This window comes from Macrotis lagotis, chromosome 3 (assembly GCF_037893015.1).
Source record: "Macrotis lagotis isolate mMagLag1 chromosome 3, bilby.v1.9.chrom.fasta, whole genome shotgun sequence".
In the NCBI taxonomy this organism is placed as follows: domain Eukaryota; kingdom Metazoa; phylum Chordata; class Mammalia; order Peramelemorphia; family Peramelidae; genus Macrotis; species Macrotis lagotis.
The window spans coordinates 205,011,585-205,036,629 of NC_133660.1; the positions used below are offsets into that span (position 1 = coordinate 205,011,585).

The window sequence follows — 25,045 nt, forward strand, 5'->3', positions numbered from 1 at the left end:
CCTCAGAGGGCTAAGTTACTTTTAGATACACAATTCACTCAAGTGTAATTAGGAAGGTTTCTTACCATTATTAGCTGCATCAGTGAGGCATTATTTGGATCATTTGGATCCAGTTTTGATTCTGCTGCCCACTTTGCCAACTTCTTCATATCTGTTAAACCTGATGCACCAATGGACGCAATGGCATCAACTTTCCTTAAAACATCAAATAAAAAAGTAAGTCCAAAATAGTTCAGATTTAAAATCAACATTTTTAATCAGGATAAGGAGAGGATCTACCAACTGATTTTCATTATGATTCTATTCTTTTTATTTTTCATATGAGAGCCACACCTCCTTTCCCCAACCAGTGCAACACTTTCTGTATTTTTCTCACTTAATAACAAATAATAAATATATTTATGACATCTAAGCAAATGAAAAGAATTACTGGTAACACAAATGGGAATAACGCAAACCAGATCCATGTTGAATACTAGGAACCAGTTTGAAAAATGAGTTTTGATTACTCTCAAGGGGAACTGGGCCAATCAAAGCAATGCTTTGACTTCAGATTATAGAAGCACCAGCAAGCTGTAAATCATACTCAGCTGGTGACCATTTGTAGCAATGCACTGAGCATAAAGTGAAAATAAAGATGCATGGATCAGCATTCACATTTGACAAGGGAATTTCAAGACAGATCCAAGTAAGTTGTAGGATTTGGAGCTGAATGGGACTTCTGAGGTCCTCTATTCTTCCTTCAATATTTTATAGTTGAAGAAAGTTGGTTCTGGAGAGAGGAAGTTACTTTCTCAGGGTCATACAGATAGTATTAAGCAGAACCAGAATCTGGAGGGCAGTCTTAAAGATTCCTTTAATTCCTGTCATGAAAGCAACAGGTATGATCTTGGGAGGGAGTAGAGGACAGGAGGGCCTCTTATGCTGTGGTCCATAGGGATTACAAAGAGTCGGACATGAATGAATGAATGAATGAATGACGACTCCAGACCTGGGTTCAAATCCATCCTCAGAAATGTACTAGCTATGTGAATCTGGGAAAATAATTTACCCTCTCTCTATCAATTTTTTTCTCTATAAAATGAGAAAAACTGCAGCCTCTACATTGCAGGATTGTTGTGAAGATCAAATGAAATAATATATAAAGTATTTACATGATATCTGATACATAGTAGATGCTTAATAATTGATTAATCCTTTCCCCTTCCAGTTTCAGTATTCTTTCCTCTCTGCTCCCTGATCTTTATTTCTGTGGATCTTTTCAACATGTGCATATTTTTTCTCCTGGTATGATTATAAGGAAGGCTTAGATTAACATGGAAGATGTCATGTACTCAATCTAAGTCATTTTAATCTGAAACACTTTAACAGGAATAAACTCAAAGATATATTGGGGTGGAAAAGGAGTTTGAGATTATTCTTATTTTTATTCACTCTCAGGCTGTTTTGTAACATAGTTATATTAACATGAAACTGTGCTAAGGTGAAAGAAAGGAAGAAAATCAACACTATTCATAGTATATTCATAGCAACACATATTCATCCAGAGTTGGAAGGGACTGAACCAGGGGGTTCTTAACCTGGAATTGTTGAACTTAAAAAAAAAATTGATCATTGTATTTCAGTATAATTGATTATCAATGATAAGCCTATGTGCTTTATTTTAAACATTTAAAACATTATCCTGTTAAAGGTAAATGGAGGATACTTCATAGAGAAGGCACTTAAATGGTCTTTCAAGGTAGCATTCAGAGAAGCAGGAGTCTTTAGGACTGGATAGGAGGGCATCCTAGGCAATCGGAATGTTGGGAGGCAAACTCCTACAACTGGCATTTTCACCCTCACATATATCAAATATGTCCTTTTTAGGAGCAAGAAATCTTGCCAATAACTGTTGTAAGAAAATGAATGTGACACAAGGTTTCTCTTAATAGCCCTGAATTTCTCTACAGTTTACACTAATCAAACATTACCTTCGAATTCCAATGCTTTGCTGTGCTGCTGGTGGGATCAAAGGTATTCCATTTTCTCCAACTGCCCAGGAGACGCTATTGGACACTTTACCAGAGGTCATTAAAATCATTTTATTGCTGCCATCAACTTCAAATGAAAAGGGCTCACCTGTTAAAAAGCATATCATATTTTTAGAAAATCCACATGAAGGACAAATAAATTTTTTTCTGGTTGGAGTTGATTGTGTGTGTTTGGCGGGGGAGGGAGTACAAATAGCAAATATGACCTAGAGAAGTGTTAGTTAGTTTCAGGGGTGTCATGGAGAGAGCTCAGCTGGACTCTATGAAAGAATGGTTAATCTCTCTGTATCCAGAGAAAGAAGTGTGGAGTTTAAACAAAGACCAAAGACTATATTACCTTTAATTAAAAAAACCCCATTATCTTAATTATGTCATTTTGCTATCTCTTATACTTCACTTTTCCCCCCCTTAAGGATATGATTTCTCTCTCATCACATTCAACTTAGATCAATGTATACCATGGTAAAGACTAACAGACTGCCTTTCTGTGGGGGGTGGAGGGAGGAAAGCGAGATTAGGGAAAAATGGTGAAATTCAAAATAAAAAAAATAATAGAGTGGTTAATCACTTTCTCCTAATACTACATATGTGTTTTGTGTGTGTTTGTATGGCTATGCCAAACAACTCTTAAATGAAAAAAGAAACCCCAAATGCCTCACTATGTATTTTTAATAGCCCAGCAAAATTTCAGACATTACTCATGTCTGAAAATATATATATATACATCTTTCTTCATTTTGAGTTCATAATTTAAAATTTTACAGAGCTGGTAAGACTGGGGCAAAATCTCATTGAGCCTGTATCCTACTAAACAGAAAATTCTGATAATATAAAAATGGGATTGGACTGAGTTTTGTGTATTTGTGAAACATTCAGCTCTTTCATAATACTCTATAATTATACCTTTTAGTGATATTTTGGGGATTGGATCTATTATTTCCTTGATCCAGGGGACTCCTGATTGAGGAAATTCACATTAGCAGTGCAGCTTAGAGGCTGCCTGGGGACTAAAAGGTTAAGGGACTTGCCCAGGGTCCCACAACCAATATTTCTTAGAACCAAGATTTGGACTTAGCTGATTCTGATAATGTTTGACATTTAGCTTCTAGACCATGCTGGTGTAGCTTTTTAGCAGGGCTTCTAAACCAGTGGCTTAAGAAAATTTTTCTTAAAAAATTTTAATCACCGTATTTTAATATATAAAGGCACATAATATATTTTGATGTGTAAATATTTTTATTAATATAGAAAATATATTAATATAATTCTTTGAAAGCCTATGTATTTAATAGTACATATTAACCATATCAGATTGCTCATGGGTAGGGTGGACAGGAGGTAAGAAAAATGTTACAAAATCTTACAAAAATGATGAATGTTGAAAACTATCTTTGCATGTAATTAAAAAAAATAAGATGAAATAACATTAAAAGCATAAAAAGAAAGATTTTTGCCAAGTTTTAAAATTAACTTGGTGACATATAGCACAAGATTGGATTTATGTTAAATTTTAGTAAGAGACATAGAGTATTTTAAAATTAAAAAATTTAACTATTCAGATGTTGTATTTTGTAAGTTTATGGCCTGAACATATAAAGCTTAAAACTAGTTTTAAAAAAAAGTCTAGATATTTTGATTTATGTATTTAATTTAACCATTATTCTTAGAAGGGGTCCTTAGGATTCTCCAGTCTGCCTTTTTTTTTTTTTTTGGCCATCACACCCATATCCACACCCACACTTACACACTTATAAATGTTAAGTACTCTTTCTGGAAAGGATGTTGCTTTTTTCTTTATTTCTTCATTGCACAAAATGAAAATGATAGCAATTATTATTGTTTATCTAAAAGATAATTTCTATAGAACCAAAGATATTTTAGATAATACTAACTCATATCTATTCAAGATTTGCATATAAAAATATACTATTGGAAAGAGTGTAACATTCCAAAAATCTCTAATGCTAATTTCATGACAATCCCATTATCTAGAAGCAAAGGAAGCATGCCAAACTATGTGACCAAATGCTAAAATGAAAGCAAGAAATATTAAGGATAAAAAACTCTTTGTACCACTTCCGACTCCCTCATGGTCCAGGGTCACATGTTGATTGCTGCTAAATTCAATTTCTTCAATAGAGGCTCTTCCAGTGAACACTGTTGTCTCTGGGATGGGTAAAAAGACTTCTGCAACCAAGTTAGTGCTGCCATAGCCAGCTGTTTCATAGATCTAAAGCCAGACAAGAAAAAACTTAAATAAAGGCAATAAAAATTTTATAGACCATCTTTTATGCACTAAGTGCTGCTGACAGGTCCCTTCTCTTCCCTAGTATGGTACCTACCAGTGTTGAGTTTTTTCCTGCTAGTAGGAATAAATTTACTCTTTCTCATATGGTTCCTCTTGTAGTAATCCTATTTTCAAAGCAGCTGATTTGACTTAAAGTCATAGTTTGGGATGATCAACCAGAGCAAAACTACCTGGCTCAGATAAGGACTGAACTCAGATCTGTAGCAATACTATTGGGGTATTCTAACAAATAGAGCTAATGAATCACCAACAAATAAAGAATATACCATTAAAGTTAATATTCCTTAGGAATAGCTATGAAAATCAACTAGGACTAGGTAATATCAAAAAGGGGAAAAAAAGACATTAAATCTATATATTCAGGATAAAAAACAATGAGGCTGGGGTAAAGCCAAGATGGTGGCGTGAAGGCAGCATTTCCTGGGAACTCCTTCCCCACCAAACTCCAAAAGCCAAAAATTTATGACTCTAGCCAAAATTTAGAGGGGCAGAATCCACAGAAAGACTGAGTGATATGTTTTCCAGTCCAAGATAACTTAGAAGTTCCATGGGAAATGTGTGTTTTACCAGGATCGAGGGTTGGAAAAAAGCCAAGGCTGCAGCACAGCTCAGCCCAGCCCAGCCCAGCCCAGCCCAGAACTCACTGTCAACAAACAGCTTGAAGGGGCAGCAAGAGAACTCTGCTACACCAGAATGAGTATGGAGTGAGGAGCATTGGCTGCAGAACCTGCAGTGAGAATCTGGAGAAAGCAGCCTGCACCCCCAGAGACAATAAGGGAAGTCTGCAGAGATTTCTCTGCTCTCCCTTGGGGGAGGATTCTGCTGTTTGCCTACATTCAGATCTCAGTTGCAGTTGGGGCTTCCATACTAAATAGCCAAGCTGGATCCCTCCTTATAGCCCCAGGGCAGAGGGAAGTGAGGTGATCATCTACATATCAAAGCACAGGCAAGAGAGCATAAGAACTTGGAGGAATAAAGGTCCCAATGGGGTGTCCCCCCCAAAAAAACCCCCAAAGCCTTGGAAGTGCTATCTTGGGCTGAGAAAATAAGTGAACAACAGAAAAAGAAGAATCTGATCATAGAGATTTACTTTAGTCCCATGGAAGATCAAAACACATACTCAGATGTTGACAAAATCAAAGTTTCTTTATCTAAAACCTCCAAGAGAAATAGAAAATGGTCTCAGACTATGGATGAGCTCAAAAAAAGACTTTGAAAAGCAATTAAGGGAGATGGAGGAAAAATTGGGAGGAGAAATGAGTGATGCAGAAAAATCATGAAAACCATATCAACAGCTTGGTAAAAGATATACAAAAAAATACTGAAGAAAATAATATGGTAGTTTAGGCCTAATGGAAAAAATCAAAACAAAAGGCAAATGAGGAGAAGAATGCCTTAAAAAGCAGAATTGGCCAGCTGGAAAAGGAGATAAAAAAGCTCTCTGAAGAAAATAACTCCTTCAAATGCAGAATGGAACTAAAGGAAGCTGATGACTTTGCAAGAAATAAGGAAGAAATAAAACTCTTCCAAAAAAGCTAAAAATTAGAAGAAAATGTGAAATATCTCATTGGAAAAACAACTGACCTTGAAAACAGATCCAGAAGAAATAATTTAAAAATTATTGGACTATCTGAAGGGCTCAATCAGGAGAAGAGCCTAGACTTCATTTTTCAAAAAATAATACAGCAAAATTGCCCCGAGATCCTAGGAGCAGAGGGTAGAATAGAAATTGAGAGAATTCACTGGTCACCTCCTGAAAGAGACCCTAAAAGAAAAACTTCCAGGAATATTATAGCCAAATTCCCAAACTCCCAAGTCAAAGAGAAAATTCTAAAAGCTGCCAGAAACAAACAATTCAACTACTGAGGCTCCATAGTCAGTATTACACAGGATATGGCAGCATCTACATTAAGGGCTCATAGGGATTGTAATATGATATTCCAGAAGGCAAAAGATCTTGGTTTACAACCAAGAATCAACTACCCAACAAAACTGAACATCCTCTTCCAGGGGAAAAGATGGACTTTCAATGAAATAGGGGACTTTCAAACTTTCCTACTGAAACAACCAGAGCTGAACAGAAAGTTTGATCTCCAAGTACAGGACTCTGGTGAACCATAGATGGGGTGGATGAGAAGGACTAATTATGGGGAACTGAATGATATTGATGATGATTATCATTAATGATAATGATATTGTATTATTGCACAGGAAGAAGATATTGATAACTCATATGAACTTTCTCATTTACAAGAGCTGTTAGAAGGAGCATATATATAGACAGGGCACAGGAAGGAGCGGAATATAATGGTATAATATAGTAAAGAGATAGAGTCAATGGGTGATAAAGGAAAGTAAATGGGAGGAAGGGAAAGGAGATGAAGAAGAAGCTAGGAAATTTCACATAAGAGTCAAGTAAAAGCTTTTTCAATGGAATGGAAAGGGGGAAGGCAAGGGAGAATGAGTGAGTCTTATTTCTCATCAGATATGGCTCAGAGAGGAAATAACATACACACTAAATAGGGTGAGGAAATATATCTTACCCTAGAGAAAAATGAGAAGAAAGGGATGGGATGAGGGGGGAATGGGGGGAGGGAAGGGGGAGAATAGGTGATAGAAGAGAGAGAAGGTCAAGGGAGAGGGTGCTCAGATACAACACACTTGTGGACAGGGCCAGGATGAAAGGAGAGAGAGAGAATGGAATAAATGAGAGTGGGGAGGAATAGAGTGGAGGTACAGCTAATAATAGCAACTATGGGAAAAATATTGAAGCAACTTCTCTGGTGTACTTATGATAAAGAAAGTAACTCACCCCAGAGATAGAGCTATTGGAATCTGAATACAGACTGAAGTACATTTTTTTTCTCTCCTTTCTTGAGGTTACTCATCTTCTTGGGGGGGGGGTTATGTTTACTCTTATAACACATTCAATTTACATCAATGTATAGCATGGAACCAATGTAAAGACTATTAGACAGCCTTCTGTGGAGGGGAGGGAAGGGGGAAATTGCAAAATCTTACAAAAATGATACATAGATACTACTATTGTATATAATTGGAAAACAAATAAAATGTTAATAAAGAAAAACTGAGGCTGCAGAGCTTGTCAAATAATTATTTTGTTACACTATCAATTAAGAAATTTTGAGCAATATTAAAGAATATGAAGCTATATTTGAATTTTTAAAATACCTCAACATTTAGTTAAAATAAAACACTAGATACTTTAACAGAAGATCAATCATGATTCTAGGTGATGGATGATAATGCACATTATTTCCCTTTTGACAGGGAGGTGATGGACTAAAAGGAAGAATGAGACATATTTTAGATGTGGACAACATGGAAATTTGTTTTGCTTGATTCTGCGTATTTGTTATAAGAGTTTTATTTTTCTTTTCTTTTCCCCCTCCCAAATGATGGAGGTAGGGGGCAAAGAAAAAAGAAAGCAATTGTAAAAAAATTTATAAAAACAAGAAAAATTCTGAATCCATTGTGTGAATCATGACCCACTGAATGAAGGATACTGTAGTTTAGTTTATCTAACATGAATTACATACTCTCACTGTGACACTCCATATGCTTTTTCCTTTGTAAAGTATATACTCTAGACCAGTAAATAGCACTTCCAACACAGCTCTACTGATGGAATATGGCCTTCCATTTTTTTTTCCATAGGAAACAGGAAAATTAACGAATGAATGAATTAATGCATAAATTTAGTTGAAAATTTTATTAAGGTTTTTTTCTTTTCACTGTACCCCATAAAGACCAAGTTAATTTAAATTAATAATTTCCTGGGGGAAAGGCAAATGATGGAGATGCCATAAAAACTAAATAGAATAAAGCAAAATGATGTGGCAACAGGTGCAATCAAACCATAAAGGATTTGGCACTGGGTGATGCAGTAAAGTTTTCATACTTCGAATATTAAGCAGAATGGAAGATCACATTCCTAGGTCTCCTACCTGGAATTCTTTATCAGATAGATTATCTGAAACACTTAAAGACTATGTAGTATCCAATTGCACAGATGAAACAAGGGAACATCCTACCTAGGATTCAAACTGGTGGAGCAGGAAATCATTCATGGGATACTCACTGTTTAGAACTCTTGTGTTGTGGTTCATGTTTATTAAGAAGGCTTCCCTGGCATAATCACCACCTTGAATATGTATAATTGTTTTTAACTTTTTAAAAGCATCTCTGTCTAGTCATTCTTTTATCTTCATAACCACCTTAAGATGTGGGAAGGGGAGGTATTAAAGTCCTATAAGAAGAAAACAATGGAGACACTGGGAACTATAATTTAACTCATTTTCTCAGAGTTAGACAGTGATTGAACCAGACTGATCAGAGGCAATGAGGACAGCCTAATATACTGAGCTGACCACTAATCTGCCTGGTGATGATAAATAATAATACATATTACAATAGCATTTTAAAGCTATTAAAATACTTTATATTCATAAGCTCATTTGGATTTCATGGTAACTCTTCAAAGGAGGGGCTCAAGATATTATCCCTATTTTACAGATGAGACTCAGAGCTAGCTAGTGATTTGTCCAAAGTTATACAACTAGTAAGGATCTGAGGTGGAATTCGAACCCAGGTCTTCCTGTTTCCATGGTTAGTACTCTAATTGCTACATCATGATACTTTCTAATACTATTGTTCTTAACTTTTTTTCTGTCTTGCATCTCTTGTGCAGTCTGATGAAATCTAAACCCTACTTCTCAGAATAAAGTTTTTATATAAATAACATAAATTAATAGGATTATAATGAAAAACTTATATTGAAATATTGCTATCAAAAATTCATGGACTGTAGGTTAAGAATCCCTTTACTATGCCAAGATTTTCTGCTAAAATATATGTACCCCTACAGTTCAGGAAATTGCTTGAGAATATCATTTCCTCTCTCTTTCCTCCTCTCCCCCCATAGCAAATATGACAGTTCATTTCAGTATGAAAGGTCAAACATGTCAAATCCAGACTTTTAAGAGTTATATGAAGAGATTTTTCAAATTAGGGAATCTTTATGTCAAGGGAGGCACATTCTTGTCTGTTAATTTCAGCATACAAATTGTCCTAATAGTCTTAATACAGGTTTAAGTTATTAGAATTAAACATTTACATAGGTTTCACTCTTTACCTATCCAATAAGTTCAACGAGGATGGAAAACAATCTCTCACGTTTCTTTTGTACTTTTGATAGTAACTAGCATAGTATTTGGCACATAGTAAGTAATCAGTAAATGTTTCTGGAAAGTTGAATGATTTTTGTTATCATTCTTCCATCTAACCATCCCTGGAAAACTTAGGTTAACCTCAAAGTATCCCAATGACAAAAAACATAAAACATTCACATTAGGCTTTTTTTGTTTGTTTCTTTAGAATTTTTTTTTATTTAAGGGGCAATGGGGTTAAGTGATTTGCCCAAAGTCACATAGCCAGGCAATTATTAAGTGTCTGAGGTCAAATTTGAACTCAGGTCCTTCTGACTCCAGGGCCAGTGCTTTATTCACTGCACCACCTACCTGCCCTCCCCCCCCCCATTAGGATTTCATATTATTTTGTTTCATTTTAATGCTTGTAGTGGTCAAATTTAATCTAAGGATCATTATTCAAGCATTATTAATACTAGAAAATGTACTTATTTTGGTCCTTTAAAGCGTCTATGGTTCCATTATTATCCCTTAAATACATGTAGATAAAACCCTTTTATGAATTCAGCACATTATCTTAGTGACTTGCTTGGGCTAAGAAGCTCTTCTCCAGTGTCCTCCCCATTGATGATGAGTTTCTTTGAATTTAATCAGGTAAATCTTTGGACTACAGACATGGAGTCCTGTATTTGAAATTCTTCCAGTTTGGTAGGATTTGCTGGAGAATATAGTTCAGCCTATATAAGTATATAGGGCATAGGTGAATATAGATGATAACCTTTGAGAACTTAGAGTCTTTTATACCCATAATGAGACATTGGGATGGGCATATGCATGAATTTTTCTATGTTCTTCAGTAAGACTTTTATCATGTCTCAGAGCCCTAATGTTTTGCATTGGAACTGTCTGTTATAATATGAATGAGGAAATATCTTTTAAGTTATATTCAAATTTTTAGGAATGTAATCCTAAATTTTATATTCATAAGCTGAAATTAGAATAGTAATTATCAAATGATGCTTAGAAAAGGAAAATGCTTATTTTAATTCAATACTTGCTTATTGCCAGTATTAATTGTGCAAATAAGCTAATCACTGGAATCTTTGGGGAAATTACTTACTCTAATTCAACATAAGACTATGGGATAATTATTTATTCAAACTATGTTTCTTTCCCTAATTAAAAATATCCAGAATTTTACTTCTATAGAGTTCCTTACTTTGATTATGAAACTTATTTGACTAATATGTCTTGCATGAGAGAAATTCCATCCTTGTATAATAATTTACAAACTATATGCATGTCCAACTTTTGATTTAGTATTTATACAATTCAAGAAACATTGAGTCCTAGGAAATAATTCAAAGTGTTCTAAAGTCACATCAAGATTTCTTAAGAGTCAAGAATGGAACTTCATTTGGACAGCTGTTTCCTTCAACCTACTTTTATGAAGGTGATTACATCTTATTGTCCTTTCTTTCCATTTCTTTAGTCAGCCCTTGTGACAGTATTTTTAGATTATTATACCAGCCTCTCAACTGATCCTCCTTCCTTCAGTTTTCTTCTCTCCAACTCATTCCGCCAGCTAACAGTAAAATCTTCCCTAGATGTTTTGTGTCACAAAACATCCTGGCTCCAACATGGTTCCCTATTCACAAGCCTCCACTCTCCACATTCAGATCTTTCAACAGACCTATCTTTTTTTTTTTTTTTTGGCAAGGCAATGGGGTTAAGTGGCTTGCCCAAGGCCACACAGCTAGGCAATTATTAAGTGTCTGAGATCGGATTTGAACTCAGGTACTCTTGACTCCAAGGCTGGTGCTCTATCCACTGTGCCACCTAGCTGCCCCCAGATCTTTCAACAACCCAACTTATTGTTAACTCTTTTGCCTAGTGTAGCCAAAGCAAGAACAAAAAATAAGTATTGGGCTAATCTCCTCAAATGCTCAACTCATAAAAAGCTTGTCTTAATGGGAAATAGGGTCTTTCCACAAGCAAACAATAATTGAGTAAGCTAAGAAAGAATTAGAAGTTATATCGATCCAACTAATTCTAGATTTTTCTCTTCTACTCAACTCTATGGATGAGCCAGAGAAATCCAGAGAGGTCTAGGGAGGAGAAATTAAAACAATAAAATAGTAGACACTTCCAACTGAGTCAAAATGGAAGTTTTCATTTCTTTTTCCCATGACTGGAGCATAAAAACTAATCATGCAGGGTAGCTAGGTGGCATAGCGGATAGAGCACCAGCCCTGGAGTCAGGAGTACCTAGGTTCAAATCCGGTCTCAGACACTTAATAATTACCTAGCTGTGTGGCCTTGGGCAAGCCACTTAACCCCGTTTGCCTTGCAAAAACCTAAAAAAACCTAATCATGCTTTATACTTAAGGAGAGTTTGTGTCTCTCAAATGGGGGAGATGCACCCTAGTTTATATTAGATGTTCATTCTTGAGAGTCTAAAAGATGCAATTGGTATCAAACTCATAAATGTGGGTGGCAAGTTAAGAAACAGAAGTAATCATCACAAAGCATTTTGATTTCTAGTCCAAATTTCAGTTTTGCAATAACCAAAGGACATATGAAAGAAATGAGAATCCAATTCTTAGATCTTGCTGCAGAAGAGCTTGTAATACCCCTAAAGCTCAACCTTTTCCCCACTTCCCTGGGTCTCTACAATGGTAACACCAATATCCTAACCTTAATACCATGTCATGATGGTTTTTCCATATCCAAACTGTCACCCAAACGTTTCAGTTTTCTTTGTCATGTCTCCTAAATGTTCTTGGTTTTTCCACATCTAGTGCTAACATCCTAAAAACAATCTCATGTCTTGATTACTCTTATAATGAATTTAACATTTTTCTGCTCCCAGTTTCTTCCATTTCTTCCATGAACATGTCATCTTATTCTCCATCATGTCTAATTGGAAGTTTACAGTCTAGTTCAATGAGCATGAATTAGTTAGCTACCACTAGCCTCGTATAGCCCTCTATCACCTCATGCCTGGACTATCTGTAGTCATACTTTGCCTCTTATCTTATCTAGTACCTTGTGTTAAGTTCTAACTGATTTATGTCAGGTGTCAATGCTTATTGAATTGAATGTTTCACCCAAGTAGACTATAAACTTCCTACAATGTTTAGAGATCCAGAATGAGACATTTTAACACATGGTCAATGTGGTTTTTAATTTTTTTGCTTAACTCTAAATATTTGCTATAAGAATTTTCTTTTCCCCCCCTTTCAGTGGGTGGTAGTTAGGTGAGAAAGAAAATAAATAATTATAAAATGGAAAAAAATTAAATTAAAAAAATTTAGAGAGCAAGTAATATACTTCTCTTGTGTCTTCTTCTTGTACAATGCTGGTTACATAATAAACATTTTAAATGAAATAATGGTTCATTGATCAATTGAGTTTGGATTTAGAATCTGAGAACTAGATACTAACATTAAAATTTGATAGCCATGGCCTTACTTACATGTACTTCAGAGGGAAGCATCAATTTTTCTCCTAAAACTGTCAGCAACTCCTGAACCATTTCCTATTCCAAACTAGCAATTGCATGGACATTTTCCAAAGAGTGTATTACTTTCCTGACATAGATAAATATTCCCTGAGAACTGAAATGCAATATCTCCCCAAATTAATTTCATCTGTAACTTCAGTCAATACAAATTATGCCATGAATCTACTACACTCCATGATCAGTTATTAATTCCCCATGGAAAGCTTTAGTATCTAGCCAAGTTTAAAATTTTAATTAATTTTTATTTTCTAAAAAAGATTCTACACAATTTAGGTAAAAGCATTTGGGCCAGATGTCCTAGGCTATGTACAAGCAGATCTGAGAAATATTACAACTTTATCTTTTCATTTTAAAATTATTTCATAGTACTTTACAGAATTAGTTTTTAAAAAGTTATTAAAAATAAAATAAACATCGTAATTGTGCTAATAGATTCAATATTATGGAGCAGGAAACCTTTCATGTGCAGAAGTATGTGAAGTAAAATATTCATATGCTGATAATTAAGCAAGATTATAAATTTAGACATGAAAGGGACTTCAGAGATCAATGAGTTCAATCCCCTTTTTTGTTGAGGAAAAACATTAGGCTAGAAGGGGGGGGAATTTGCTTTAGTTCACCAAGGCAATGAGTGGCAGAGCCAGGGTTTAAGGCTCTACATCTCCTCTTACCACTGCACCAAAGTGCCTCTCTACTACCTTTTGCTCTCACATTAGTGAATCTTTTCTTCCTCAAACTTTCCATAGAATTTTGTATCTCCCACCATATTTCAATGCTTCATTGTTCTTAAGATATTTATACCCATGCTATACCATCACTATTAGATGATAAGCATTCAGAGAGCAGTTGCTATGTCTTAATTATTTTTTGTATCTCACCTAGTGTTTTGCATTCTATATAATAGATGTTAATAAATTCAACAAATTCAATCCAACAAACTTTTAGTGTGTTCAAGACATTGTGATAGACCCTAAGAAAATTCCATCCATTTCAATAAATGGGTAGATATACAATTCAGATAATTCATGTTCTTATAGAGCAAATAGTCTAGGAAAGGGACAGGAGAGACAGAATACCAGAATATGTAATGAATATGATACATGATAGGTGTATTGGAGAGGTACAAAACATTGCTGTGAGTCAGTTGTCAATACAATGTTTCATTGATAATGAACAGGAAAATGGTCAGACAGTGGAAAGGAAGGAGCAGGACTTTGTTTTCTTTCTCAACTTTCCTTTTGCTTTTCTTAGTATGGAACTGGTTTCCATTCCAAAGGCTGCTATCCTTACTATCTATTGCCTTACTTTCATATCTCTGCTGTGCTTCCCTCTCTTCATTCTAGCCTTTCTATCTGGTCTTCATGGGCTATCCTTGGTCTTCTTCTGGTCATCTTTCCCTCTGCAAGGGAGGAATGGGAGGAAATATTAATGATTATCTGCAAACGTGCTATCATTGTTTTATAGATTCAAAAGCTACACAGAGTGATGTTTGTCATCAATTGCAGCCAAAATTGAAACCCTGAGAACCTAACTGGGCATAATATTGTGACATCTCAGGATTCTCAAACCTACTTTAAGGAGTAGTAGTAGAATGCTTCAGATTGGGGTGGCTAGGTGGCGCAGTGGATAAAGCACCAGCCCTGGAGTTAGAGTACCTGGGTTCAAATCTGGTCTCAGACACTTAATAATTACCTAGCTGTGTGGCCTTGGGTAAGCCACTTAGCCCCATTGCCTTGCAAAACAAAAAGATTCAAAACATTAGAAAAAATGACATAAACTGATTTACTGAATGTAGAATCATAGATTAAAGAGATGTTCTTATTTAGATATTCTTTAGTTTCTTTTGAAATTATCACCTCTTTTCAGGATTTATGTTAAGGAGTTCCTAGATCTCTTGAATAATAATAACAATCATAATAATCATATATTTTTGTTACCATATTTTGGAAATTATTTGTGGTAGCATAGAGTACTCAAGTATAAACTCTTGGGGTCTCTTAATTGGAAAGGGAATTTAGAGACAGTTTAATCCAACAGCCAGTACAAGCTTGAATTCCTCTCTATACCATTCCAAACAGGCACACTTAACTGGGAATTGACTAAGCAAAAGAAAACAACTACTTTTGTTAAACAATTACTAGAAGTGGATTTTTTTTAATCCTAGCATTACAGGAAAGAGCAAGACTGATCATTTTGATTGTTCTTCTTGAGATGAGCTGCTTAAAAATGGAGTTGAGACAATGGATTTAACCACATCAAGCCTATAGCTGTCAAAGCTCTCTATTTGAGTGGCAAGAAGGCTAGTTAAATCTCCAAGCAAATCTACCAGTTAAACAATTTACTTTTTTGTGGTCTCAATCTTTTCTCACCTCTTTGAATGACAGTGTGAGAAGTAAAAGGAGCAACCTACGGTTGGGAGACTCTTTTCTTAAAGCAATATGCAATGAAACTAGGGAAAAATCAAATTCTAACAATAAAGAAAAAATCAAATGTTCTATGTGCCTTTAAACATAGCTTCCTTAAAATGCTTTTTTTGTATCTCTTAAAATATGCTCCCCTTCCTCTTTTATGTTTTAGATTCACATTAAACTTACTGTAGTAGAAAATGAGTTTTGCTTTTCAAATTTTCTAAACTTAAAGTTTAGAGGAAAATCTTAGGATTTCCATGAAAATATCCACAGGTCTAATGAATAGTTACTTCATCCATTATGGTATTCCATAAAAAGCTTTGAGTCAAATGTTTCAAGTTCATGATTTCAGAGAGATAATGCAATTTTAATAAACTCTGAATAAAGACCATATTACTAAATTTTGTGGTCATTTAAAATAACTCAGGTTAATCTGTGAGGAATAGATTCTGAATATTTTACTTTCTTTTAAAATTCTTCTTTGAGTGAGAGAATTGCCAATTAAATATAAGCTTAAAAACTGAGATGATGACAGGATTATGCAGTGCTCTGATCATAAAAGAATATTTTTGAATGTTGTGCAGACATTGATGAAATTGTTATGAGTACAAAGGGAACATGATTTTTTTAACTTCTAATGCTTTTAACTTTATAGATTAAAATTTGAAATAGAATGTCTGAAGAAAGGGAAAAGGGTAAGATAGAAAAAAAGCATATTTATTTTTCTAATTTATATCAAGGAATCAGTTACTCCCAGTGTTAGGGTTAATTTTTTGGCTAGTCTTTGTGAAGTTTATCTCCTTTTAGGATCCCTCATTCTTTTTTCCTTCCTGGCTACAAGAGTCCTGTAAAGAGTAGCAGCTACAGGGACAGGAGGAAAGGACTTCTAGAAGCATTAGTAGTTAAGATTAGAAACTATCTCAGTTTTCTCTCAAGCACAAACCAATTAAAAATATGGACCCACATGATAATTTATTTAGAAATGGAACGAACTTTAGAAATAATCTAAACCAGTCCTCTTATTTAACAAATGAGGAGTTCCATTAAGAGGATTGTCTTGTTCATAATCAAAACAGATCACATGAAGGTAGATGATTTTTATTTGTAAAAGATTTATTTAATTTATAAAAACCTTCACTACAGCATTTACAAACATCTATTCAGGAAAAATATCTATTCTAGGCAATGGGGATCCCTGTAGAACAGATTCTCTTAGAAGAATGCACAAATTCTTATAAAACCTGGGATAGGACGATTGGTAATAAATCTGGTAGGAGAAGATGAGAGGAATATATTGGGAAAGGAAATTGGCGTAAGAACAAAAGATATCATTAAAAAAATACACTTTTATCCCTCTTAGGGAATTTGGAATGAAACAGATCTTCCTTGGTACTTTATGAATTGGGAAATATTCTTCTGCTTTAGAGGTTAATGAGAACCTTACTGAGAACCTTGGTTCAGACTCTTCTATTAATTTTTTTTTTCTATATTGGTGGAAGACTTGGTGAGGATTTGGATCACAAAAGCAGAGAAGGATGGGGAAAAAAGTAAGAAGCACTTTTAAGTCCCATGCCTTTCCTCCTCTCCTGTGTGGCCTATCCCCCCCAAAACCTAATCTATTACCTAGCCATCATGATCCTCCTAAAGGAGCTAACTACTAAGGTTTAAGAGACTGTTGTCTTCATTTTTGATTAGTATTTTTAAGACAATACTAATGAATAAGCCTCATGTATCATGAAAGGCTCTCAAATTTATTATCATATTTTATCTTTCCAGCAACCCCCCTCAGCTAAATATATCATCTCCATTTTAATAGATAAAACTGAGGTTCAGAGAGAGGGAATGAGTTACTCAGCTAGTAAATGATAGAGCTGGGGAATCAATCTCAAATTTTCTGACTCCAATACTAGTGCTCTTTTCACTAACCTATTCAGTTTTTCCCATTTTATTATAAGACTCCTGAAAAGTAGAGACTATATTTTAAAGGTTGACATTCAGGCATGATTCCAGAAGGTACCTTGAGGAGCTAGCTATTTTGGGCAATGAAGCTTTTCTGGGACACTTCAAATCATCTTACTCTCTGATTGCGGCATAACCATCTATTCTTAATAACCATCTCTATACATGCTAAGAGTTGATACTGGAGTATCTTTACCTAGGATATGCTAATTCTAGGAGAAAGGATCCCAGGTTCTCTGTTGCTAACCTCAATGGATAAACCATAGGAAAAAAGCCATTCCCATGGAATCAATAGGGTTAATGGTTCTTGCAACAAATCCTAGACTTGCTCTGCCATGGTTACAGAGGCAGAAATATCACTTTTCTATCCAAGGTCTCCATAGTACTTTAAAAAGTCAGACTAATGGTCCTTGAGATTCTACCCAGAGTTACAGAATCTTGGAGGTTGTAACAAACCCTGTTCTATCTATCACCTGAAGAAGCCAATTTATCTTCAAGACATTACAAATGCTATCTTTAAAAAGGTACATATTTACTAAAAATTAAATTTATTACCTGAAGTGTTAAATTCTCTGGCCAATTATGAATCTGTAAATTGAAAATCTGTCCAAAATGAACTCGGAAGTCCATGCCTAGTTGACGACTGACTGTCCTTGAAACTTCTTTGTTGTTGAAAAGGACTTTTAAAAATACTGAGCGCTTCTTTACATCTTCTCTTCTCAAGATCTCTGCCCTAGGAAATTAGAAAAATAGAATCATTCTCATGCAGACTTAGTACAAATTTGATAAAGACTAGAAAGAATAACTAAGCTAACCAAACAAAAAAAATAGTGTTATCTTACAGAAAAAAACGGAAAACCAGTTTATGCTCTGACAATTTGGGGACACATTCACAATCACCATCAACCAAAAGAGTGAAATAACTGTGCCCAGTAGAAGCTAGTATATAGTATGTTATTCTAACACAGAAAGTACAAGTTAAAAGAGCTAAAATTTTGTATTGAAAAAACACAAAAAACTTAATGAACTTTGATGTGTGTCACTGATCTCCAAACTCTTTACTCCTTCAAGCAGGTCTTGCAAACCATATCATTAAAGGGTGTTCTGCATTTGAAAGAAGCTTCTAGGAATTTGTCTATCAAACACATTGTTTTTGACTCACAGATAATCTAGTATATTGTAGAATACAACAGAGTTATCTCATATTGAACCAGGTTTTGCCTGATCATAAATAAGACAATTTAGAAATTATATATTTTCAGACCCCAAGAAATCCTTAAATAGATCTTTCTTGCCTTCTAGGATACAATTTAAAATACTTCTGAAATGAAATGTCAGGAACAAGTATTAAGCCCCTAATATGTACAAGACAATATGCTAGGCATTGTGAATAGAAACACACAAAAAGTCCTGTCCCCGGGTAGCCTACATTCTATTATTATGTCAAGTAATTTCTTTCTTCTTGGATGATTTTGTATCTCTTTGTGGGAGTTCTTAATTTCTACAATAGATTTTGGTTATCCTTGAATTTGTCTTGCCAATTTTATATACCATAAGTTCATTTCCTCACAGCATTTAATGCGTAGTACCTTGTTTATAATATGTATTTAATAAATACTGGTTGAATTAAATCAAAGGCTTTTTACACAACAATCCAGGAGAGTAGAAATGTAAATGTGAATGATGAAAGATTTTTCATGCAAATATAAAGATTTAAGAAAGGGAAAATAGCAGGCTGTGGTTTCATTATATACATTTTGTGATGATTCAAGGCAATCAATGAAGAAAATTAGAATATTGAGGAAAGGGGGAAAAAGCCCCTCTCAAACTATGAAATCGATGTTCAAATCAAGTCTTAAGGTTTTCAGAGAAGCAGTTTTGAAGCTTTTTATGCCCCTACTTCAAATGTTCATTTGCACTATTTGTGCCTGAACTGTGGTAGAGCCTTCCAAGCTCATATTTGTTTGATTAGCCACAGTCACACACATTGTATCCTGACTTCAACATAGTGATATCATTTTTGGTCCTCTTTGAGAAGGATTAAACAACCAACCCAGATAGATTCAATTTCTGCTGCAGTTTAGTTAACATATTAATGAGCATTTAACACCAATTGTTAGGAAAGTATCACCATAAGCAAAAGGATTGTTGAACAGTTTATAGCCTATTATCCCATTCAGTGAGCTGAAGTTCTTTATGGAGGCAGATCCTTGTCCCACTTCACTGATCACTTGGGTAAAGGGAAAAGATGATGGGTACTTGTGGTTTAGCTTAATTTGGAATGATTGATCCAAATCTTGATATGGCAGTGGGAACGTTCAGGGAGATAGCTGAGAGGAGGAAAAGACTCTAAGTCTCTTACAGCAAGGCTTTTAAAGGTGGACATCTGGAGCCCATCTTTTCCCCTAAAAAAATCCAAAATGAACAGTTCTATGAATATAGTCATTTGAAGAATTTAAAAAAAAAATTTTCAGCTCAAAAATGTCTAACCGCTCAACAGAACTTATTTATTTGAGTATTCAGAAACAAGCAATATTTAAAAAAAGTGGTTATGAAAGGGAAGAAGATTACTAGAGAGCAAATTTAAAAACAAATGGATGCTTAAGGAGAAATAAATAAATAAATAAGTCATCAGTGTATTCCTAAAAGACAAAAATGATGCATGAGGCTCCTAAGAGATAATTTCTCCAATGTGGTGATTAACTTATCTGAATTATAGCTATACTTTTTTATGGAAAAATTTCCTAGTGTTATAAATACTCCTTGAATGCAAGATAAGTATTCTTCCAGATTGTAAGATCTCTGACAGGAAATAGGGAAAAAAACCAGCAATGGCCAGTATAATATTATCCCATACCTTGGGTATATACCCCCAACCAGACCTGTAATTTCATAACATGAAAACTCCTAATGAGGAATCTCCCTACCAATAGAAAAATAGTGATTTTATGCAAGTTAGAGTCCCAGAAAGTTGTCACCCAAGAGGTTAAGGATTGACCTAAAGGCATTATATAATTGGACATAAAATCAGGGCTTCCTGCCTCTGATGTTGGTTCTCCATTAACTATATTATACTTTTCTCACATGTGTATGTAAGTGCGCATGTATGCATGTAAATTATAATGAATTTATGCAATTAATTTCAGCTCCCCAATAAAGCCTTGATCCAATGCTCCTTCACTGGGGAGTGAGGGTTAGGGGATTTTTGAAGGCGATTAAGTGATGCCAGTGGAACACATGCTCAAGGATGTCTGACAAAGTTAGAAAGGCATTTGAGTACTGACCAGTTTAACTAAATAGAAAGACTAAAGGTTGATCACCACATTGTTTGTTTTTTAAACTAGAACAATTCATGGACAACCTTTATTAAAGAAGGGAAGATTTGTAATGTGCATTGATAGAAGAAATATATCAATGGTCTTGAGAATCTATTTTTCACCATGTGAACTTAAATATGGTCAGCTTTCTGGCACAGTGGATAGAGCACCAGGTCTGAAGTCAGGAAGGCTATCATTCCTGAGTTAAATCTGACTAAATACATTTCCTAGCTGTATGACATTGGGCAGGTCATATAACATTGTATGCCTCAGTTTCCTCCTTTGTAAAATGAACTGGAGAAGGAAATGGTAAACCACTCCAGTATCTTTGCCAAGAAAATTCCTAATGGAGACTGAAAAATGACAGGACAACAACATAAATATGTGAGTAGAAAGACGTGTCTATCAAGCTATCTGCTTTCAAGAGATCTTAGGGATGTAGTCTATATTTAGACCAATGTAATATATGGTCATAATATATGTACATAATTTATATCTATGGATAAATAAAGAATTATAGCCAGGGAAATCAAGATTCCTTTCAAGTTTGAGAACTAGCTTACCTTGGACATTGCTCAGTGGGGGTCACATTTCCAGCCAGGCTCAGCTCAGGGACAAAAATTGGCTCTCCAGGTTTCCTCCTACTGTGTAATGCTTTCTCTCTCACCTGTTGCTCTATTGTCGACCTATCAACAGGTTCAGGAGGAGTGGGTTTCACAGGTTCTTCAGTGTATTCTGACTCCTCAGTTTCCTCATCTTGTTCTTCTGCTGTCTTCTTTTTCTTTTTCTTCATTCTCTACATAAAAGTAAGTGAAATTACAAAGCTGATGGAAGCATTGTCCCTTGTGTCATACAAATACATTGCATTCCACTGTGTAACTATTTGTTAGACCACCTTTTGTGGCTCTAGCACTAGGCAAGGCAAAAAGCATGCAAAACAGAATGTAAAGAAGTACATGTCATAGTCCTGCTCTCATGAACCTTCCATTTATTCTAACAATGTGAAAGAAACATAAAATTACATATAATCATATAAATATAATTAATAAATATAATATATAACATAATCATATATAAATTTATACATTATATTGTACATATTTATAAATATGCATAATATATTTGTGGATAAATATGATTATATATAAACTATACATCATATATTTTATATATCATAATTATGTGAATATATCACTACATGTAAATATATAATATATTTATGTTATAGAACATATACTATAACATATATTTGTGCTAAATTATATTCAGTCTTATATTTCCACATTATATATAATCTAAGAGCCATGGGAGTTCAGCAAAGGAGCGAGTAAGATAGGAAGTGCAAACTGTCCCACTCATTTGCTGAATGGGAATTTAATGCTTTAATTGTAAGAGCCTGTTTATAATGTATAATTCACCTATGCAGAAATTCTGTATTGATTAGATTTAATTTATGGTCATTTCAAGTTGTCTTTGCAGTAGTAAGGATGGTTTTGTGCTGATTCATACACACCGTGTTATACACTTCCTCTTGTGACTAATGGTATGCATGTGAAAAATGGCCAGATGTGATTAAGGTTTTTAATCTGTGACTAAAGAAAATAAGCCCCTGTGGGGATTGAAACCATGAGCTAGTCCTCTTTGTCACAATACTCTATCCAACTGTGCTGTCCATGGACAAGTATATTTTACTAGAGATGAGCTCAAGATGGCACTGTTGTCCTCATTACCAGTTCTATAAAGATGGTGTTTGATATTTAGATTATAGTAACAGGAAATTGGGGCTTATGAAAACCTAGGTATAGTCTCTAACTAGAGCCCCAATTTCCTGTGTCACTTTTATCTTCACAATCCCAAAGCTTAGCATGGTTCTTTTCACATAGTTGATCATCAGTCAGCAACAATAATAATAGCCAGCATTTATCTAGTGCCCATTTACTGTGTAACAGTGCTAGGCCAAGTGCTTTACATATATATTATTTCATTTGATCTTCATGGGAGGTAGGTACTATTATCATTTCTAATTTGCAATTGAGGAATCCAAGGCAGATAGATGTTAAATGATTTGCCCAGGGTTACACAACTAGGAGTTATCAGAGGGTCTTCAGTTCAAACCCAGCACTCAAACCATTATGCCACCTAGAAACCCAAGGGCAAGAAACTGCTAATCACTAATGATATCAAAAAAGGGGCAACAACAAGGTCCGCTGTCCCAAGGAACTCATAATATAACAAAGGAGAAACACAGAGAACTATATTCATATAAGAAATATCCAATAGAAATATAAGGTAATCTCAGAAGGCAGTTGCCTTTGGAGAGTGGGAGAGGGTTGAAGGGACCATTGAAAGTGGGGTTTGAGCTGAATTTTGAAGAAAACTAGCCAGGGAGATAGAAATGAGGAAGGAAAAGCATTTTAAGCTAGTGAAAAGTCAAGAAGACAAGAGATGGAGTGAAGGTCCCTGTTCCTGGAGAATAAAATGTGAGAAAACTTGAAAAAATAAAATGTCTTTTCTGTTTGATTTGAGATAAGGAGAAGGCTCACATTAGCCAAGCCTGCTTACCATTATGCTTATCATAAAAATCTCACTCTGCACACTGTCAAAGGTAAGCTGTGCTCCAAGTTGAAATATCCCTAGGTTACCTGTGCTTTCTTCCAGGCTTTCCATTCTTGGTACTCGCTTTTATATTCTTCCATCTTCTTGTCAAATTCCTCCATGTGCTCTGCTAATAACTCATTTGTTTCTGCTTGTATTTCTGTTTCAAATACATCTTTGTCTATTTTCCAGTCGACTTCTTCCCTTTAAAATAATTTATAACATATATTAAAGATCAAAAGATCTTTAAAATGAGTAAGGTACATTTAGTACTTTAAAAATAGAGGAGCAACCAGGTGGTGCAGTGGATAGAGCAATGGTCCTAGAGTTAGGAGGACATGAGTTCAAATTCAACCACAGACAGTTATTAGCTGTTTGACTCTGGACAAGTCACTTAACGCCAATTAACCTTTCCCTCCTCCCTCCCCATGCTATTAATTCAAACCTCAAGGACTACATTTAATGATGTGGGTATAATAAATCACATCAAAACTCCTAAAAAAACTATCTGCTTGGATTTATTTGTACAACCTAAAGGAGGTTTCATTATGATAGTGTGAAAAATGTCCCCTGCTGCCCTAAGATTAGACCATATCAATTGTATTACTTTTTGTAGAGTCCATAAATTCCAAGTGACCCCAACAAGCTCCTGCTTTGTATTCCTTAATGCAAATCTAATCATTAAATTGTACCATACTTGGAGCTCTTCTACTCAGATTAGGCAAACTTTTTAGATGCCTATACCCTGGTGAATTTATAATTTAACAATTACTAGATACCCGGTACATATATTCATTACTTAAAGGACTCAGGTTTTGATTTAATGCATCACTATTTAGGTATGCTCAAGGCAACTTGAACTCTTTACACTTTTATCTAATCTACTAGACTTGAGAGATCAGAGTAAAAAAAAAATTAACTATGAAGACAAAAAGAGAAATGTACACTGGTATTAAGAAGCATATCTTAAAGAGCTGGAAATATTTCTCATTACTAAAATAGACTGTATCTAAGATGATGGAGGAAATGTGAGTAATATAGAAAAATTGTAGAGACATGAGCAAAATAGAAAAATTGTAGAGAAATCTGTCATTTGGTTAACTAACATTTATTAAACTATTTATTAAGCCTACTCTTTGATGGACACTGTACTGAGTTCTGGGGACTAAAAAGAAAGGAGGGAAAATGAACAATTCCTGCTCTCAGGATATTATACCCTTTGGGACAATTAGCTAGGGAGAGCTCCTCAATGGGATTAAATAAAACTAAGTTGTGGGAAACCCTTCTATTTTTCCCTTTGTTCCTTGTCCTCTCCTGGGAAGGTGCTACCCAGAACTATCAGGGCTGTTTTACCATTTATATGACTTAGATGAGATGAGAGTCACCAAAGCTTTTCATTCATTCAAAACTCAGAGCAAAAGAGGGAAATCCCTTGAACCCTAATGCTCTGCAGAGGGTTGCAGAGAGATTTTATTTGAAACAAAACATGAAAACTAACCTATATATTTCTTCTTATTGTGATATCCAAGTAGAGGATAGTATATTTTTCCTTTTATTTTTTTGCAAGTTTATTTGAGAATAAAATTTATTTGAGAATTTGAAACAAAGGAATCAGTGTTTCAAGGCAACAATATCAATATGGTATTATTATGTCTCTCTGAAACAACATTTCCTCATCTATGAAATGGAGCTAATCATGCCTACTGTACCTAGTTCACAGATTTGGAAAAT

The 25,045-nt window shown here is 34.8% G+C and overlaps 1 protein-coding gene across 4 annotated transcripts in view; it reads right to left on the reverse strand.

Moving 5' to 3' along the window:
* Positions 1–25,045, reverse strand: part of CC2D2A (coiled-coil and C2 domain containing 2A) — a 144,845-nt gene that overhangs the window by 57,281 nt on the left and 62,519 nt on the right. For all 4 annotated transcript variants that reach the window (XM_074229761.1, XM_074229762.1, XM_074229760.1 and 1 more), the window contains 6 exons: positions 23,362–23,518; positions 21,283–21,515; positions 17,958–18,135; positions 4,107–4,263; positions 1,974–2,121; positions 66–195 (listed from right to left, as the gene is read on the reverse strand). In XM_074229761.1, coding sequence (XP_074085862.1) covers positions 66–195; positions 1,974–2,121; positions 4,107–4,263; positions 17,958–18,135; positions 21,283–21,515; positions 23,362–23,518 — 1,003 coding nt within the window. The remainder of the gene's footprint in view (positions 1–65; positions 196–1,973; positions 2,122–4,106; positions 4,264–17,957; positions 18,136–21,282; positions 21,516–23,361; positions 23,519–25,045) is intronic.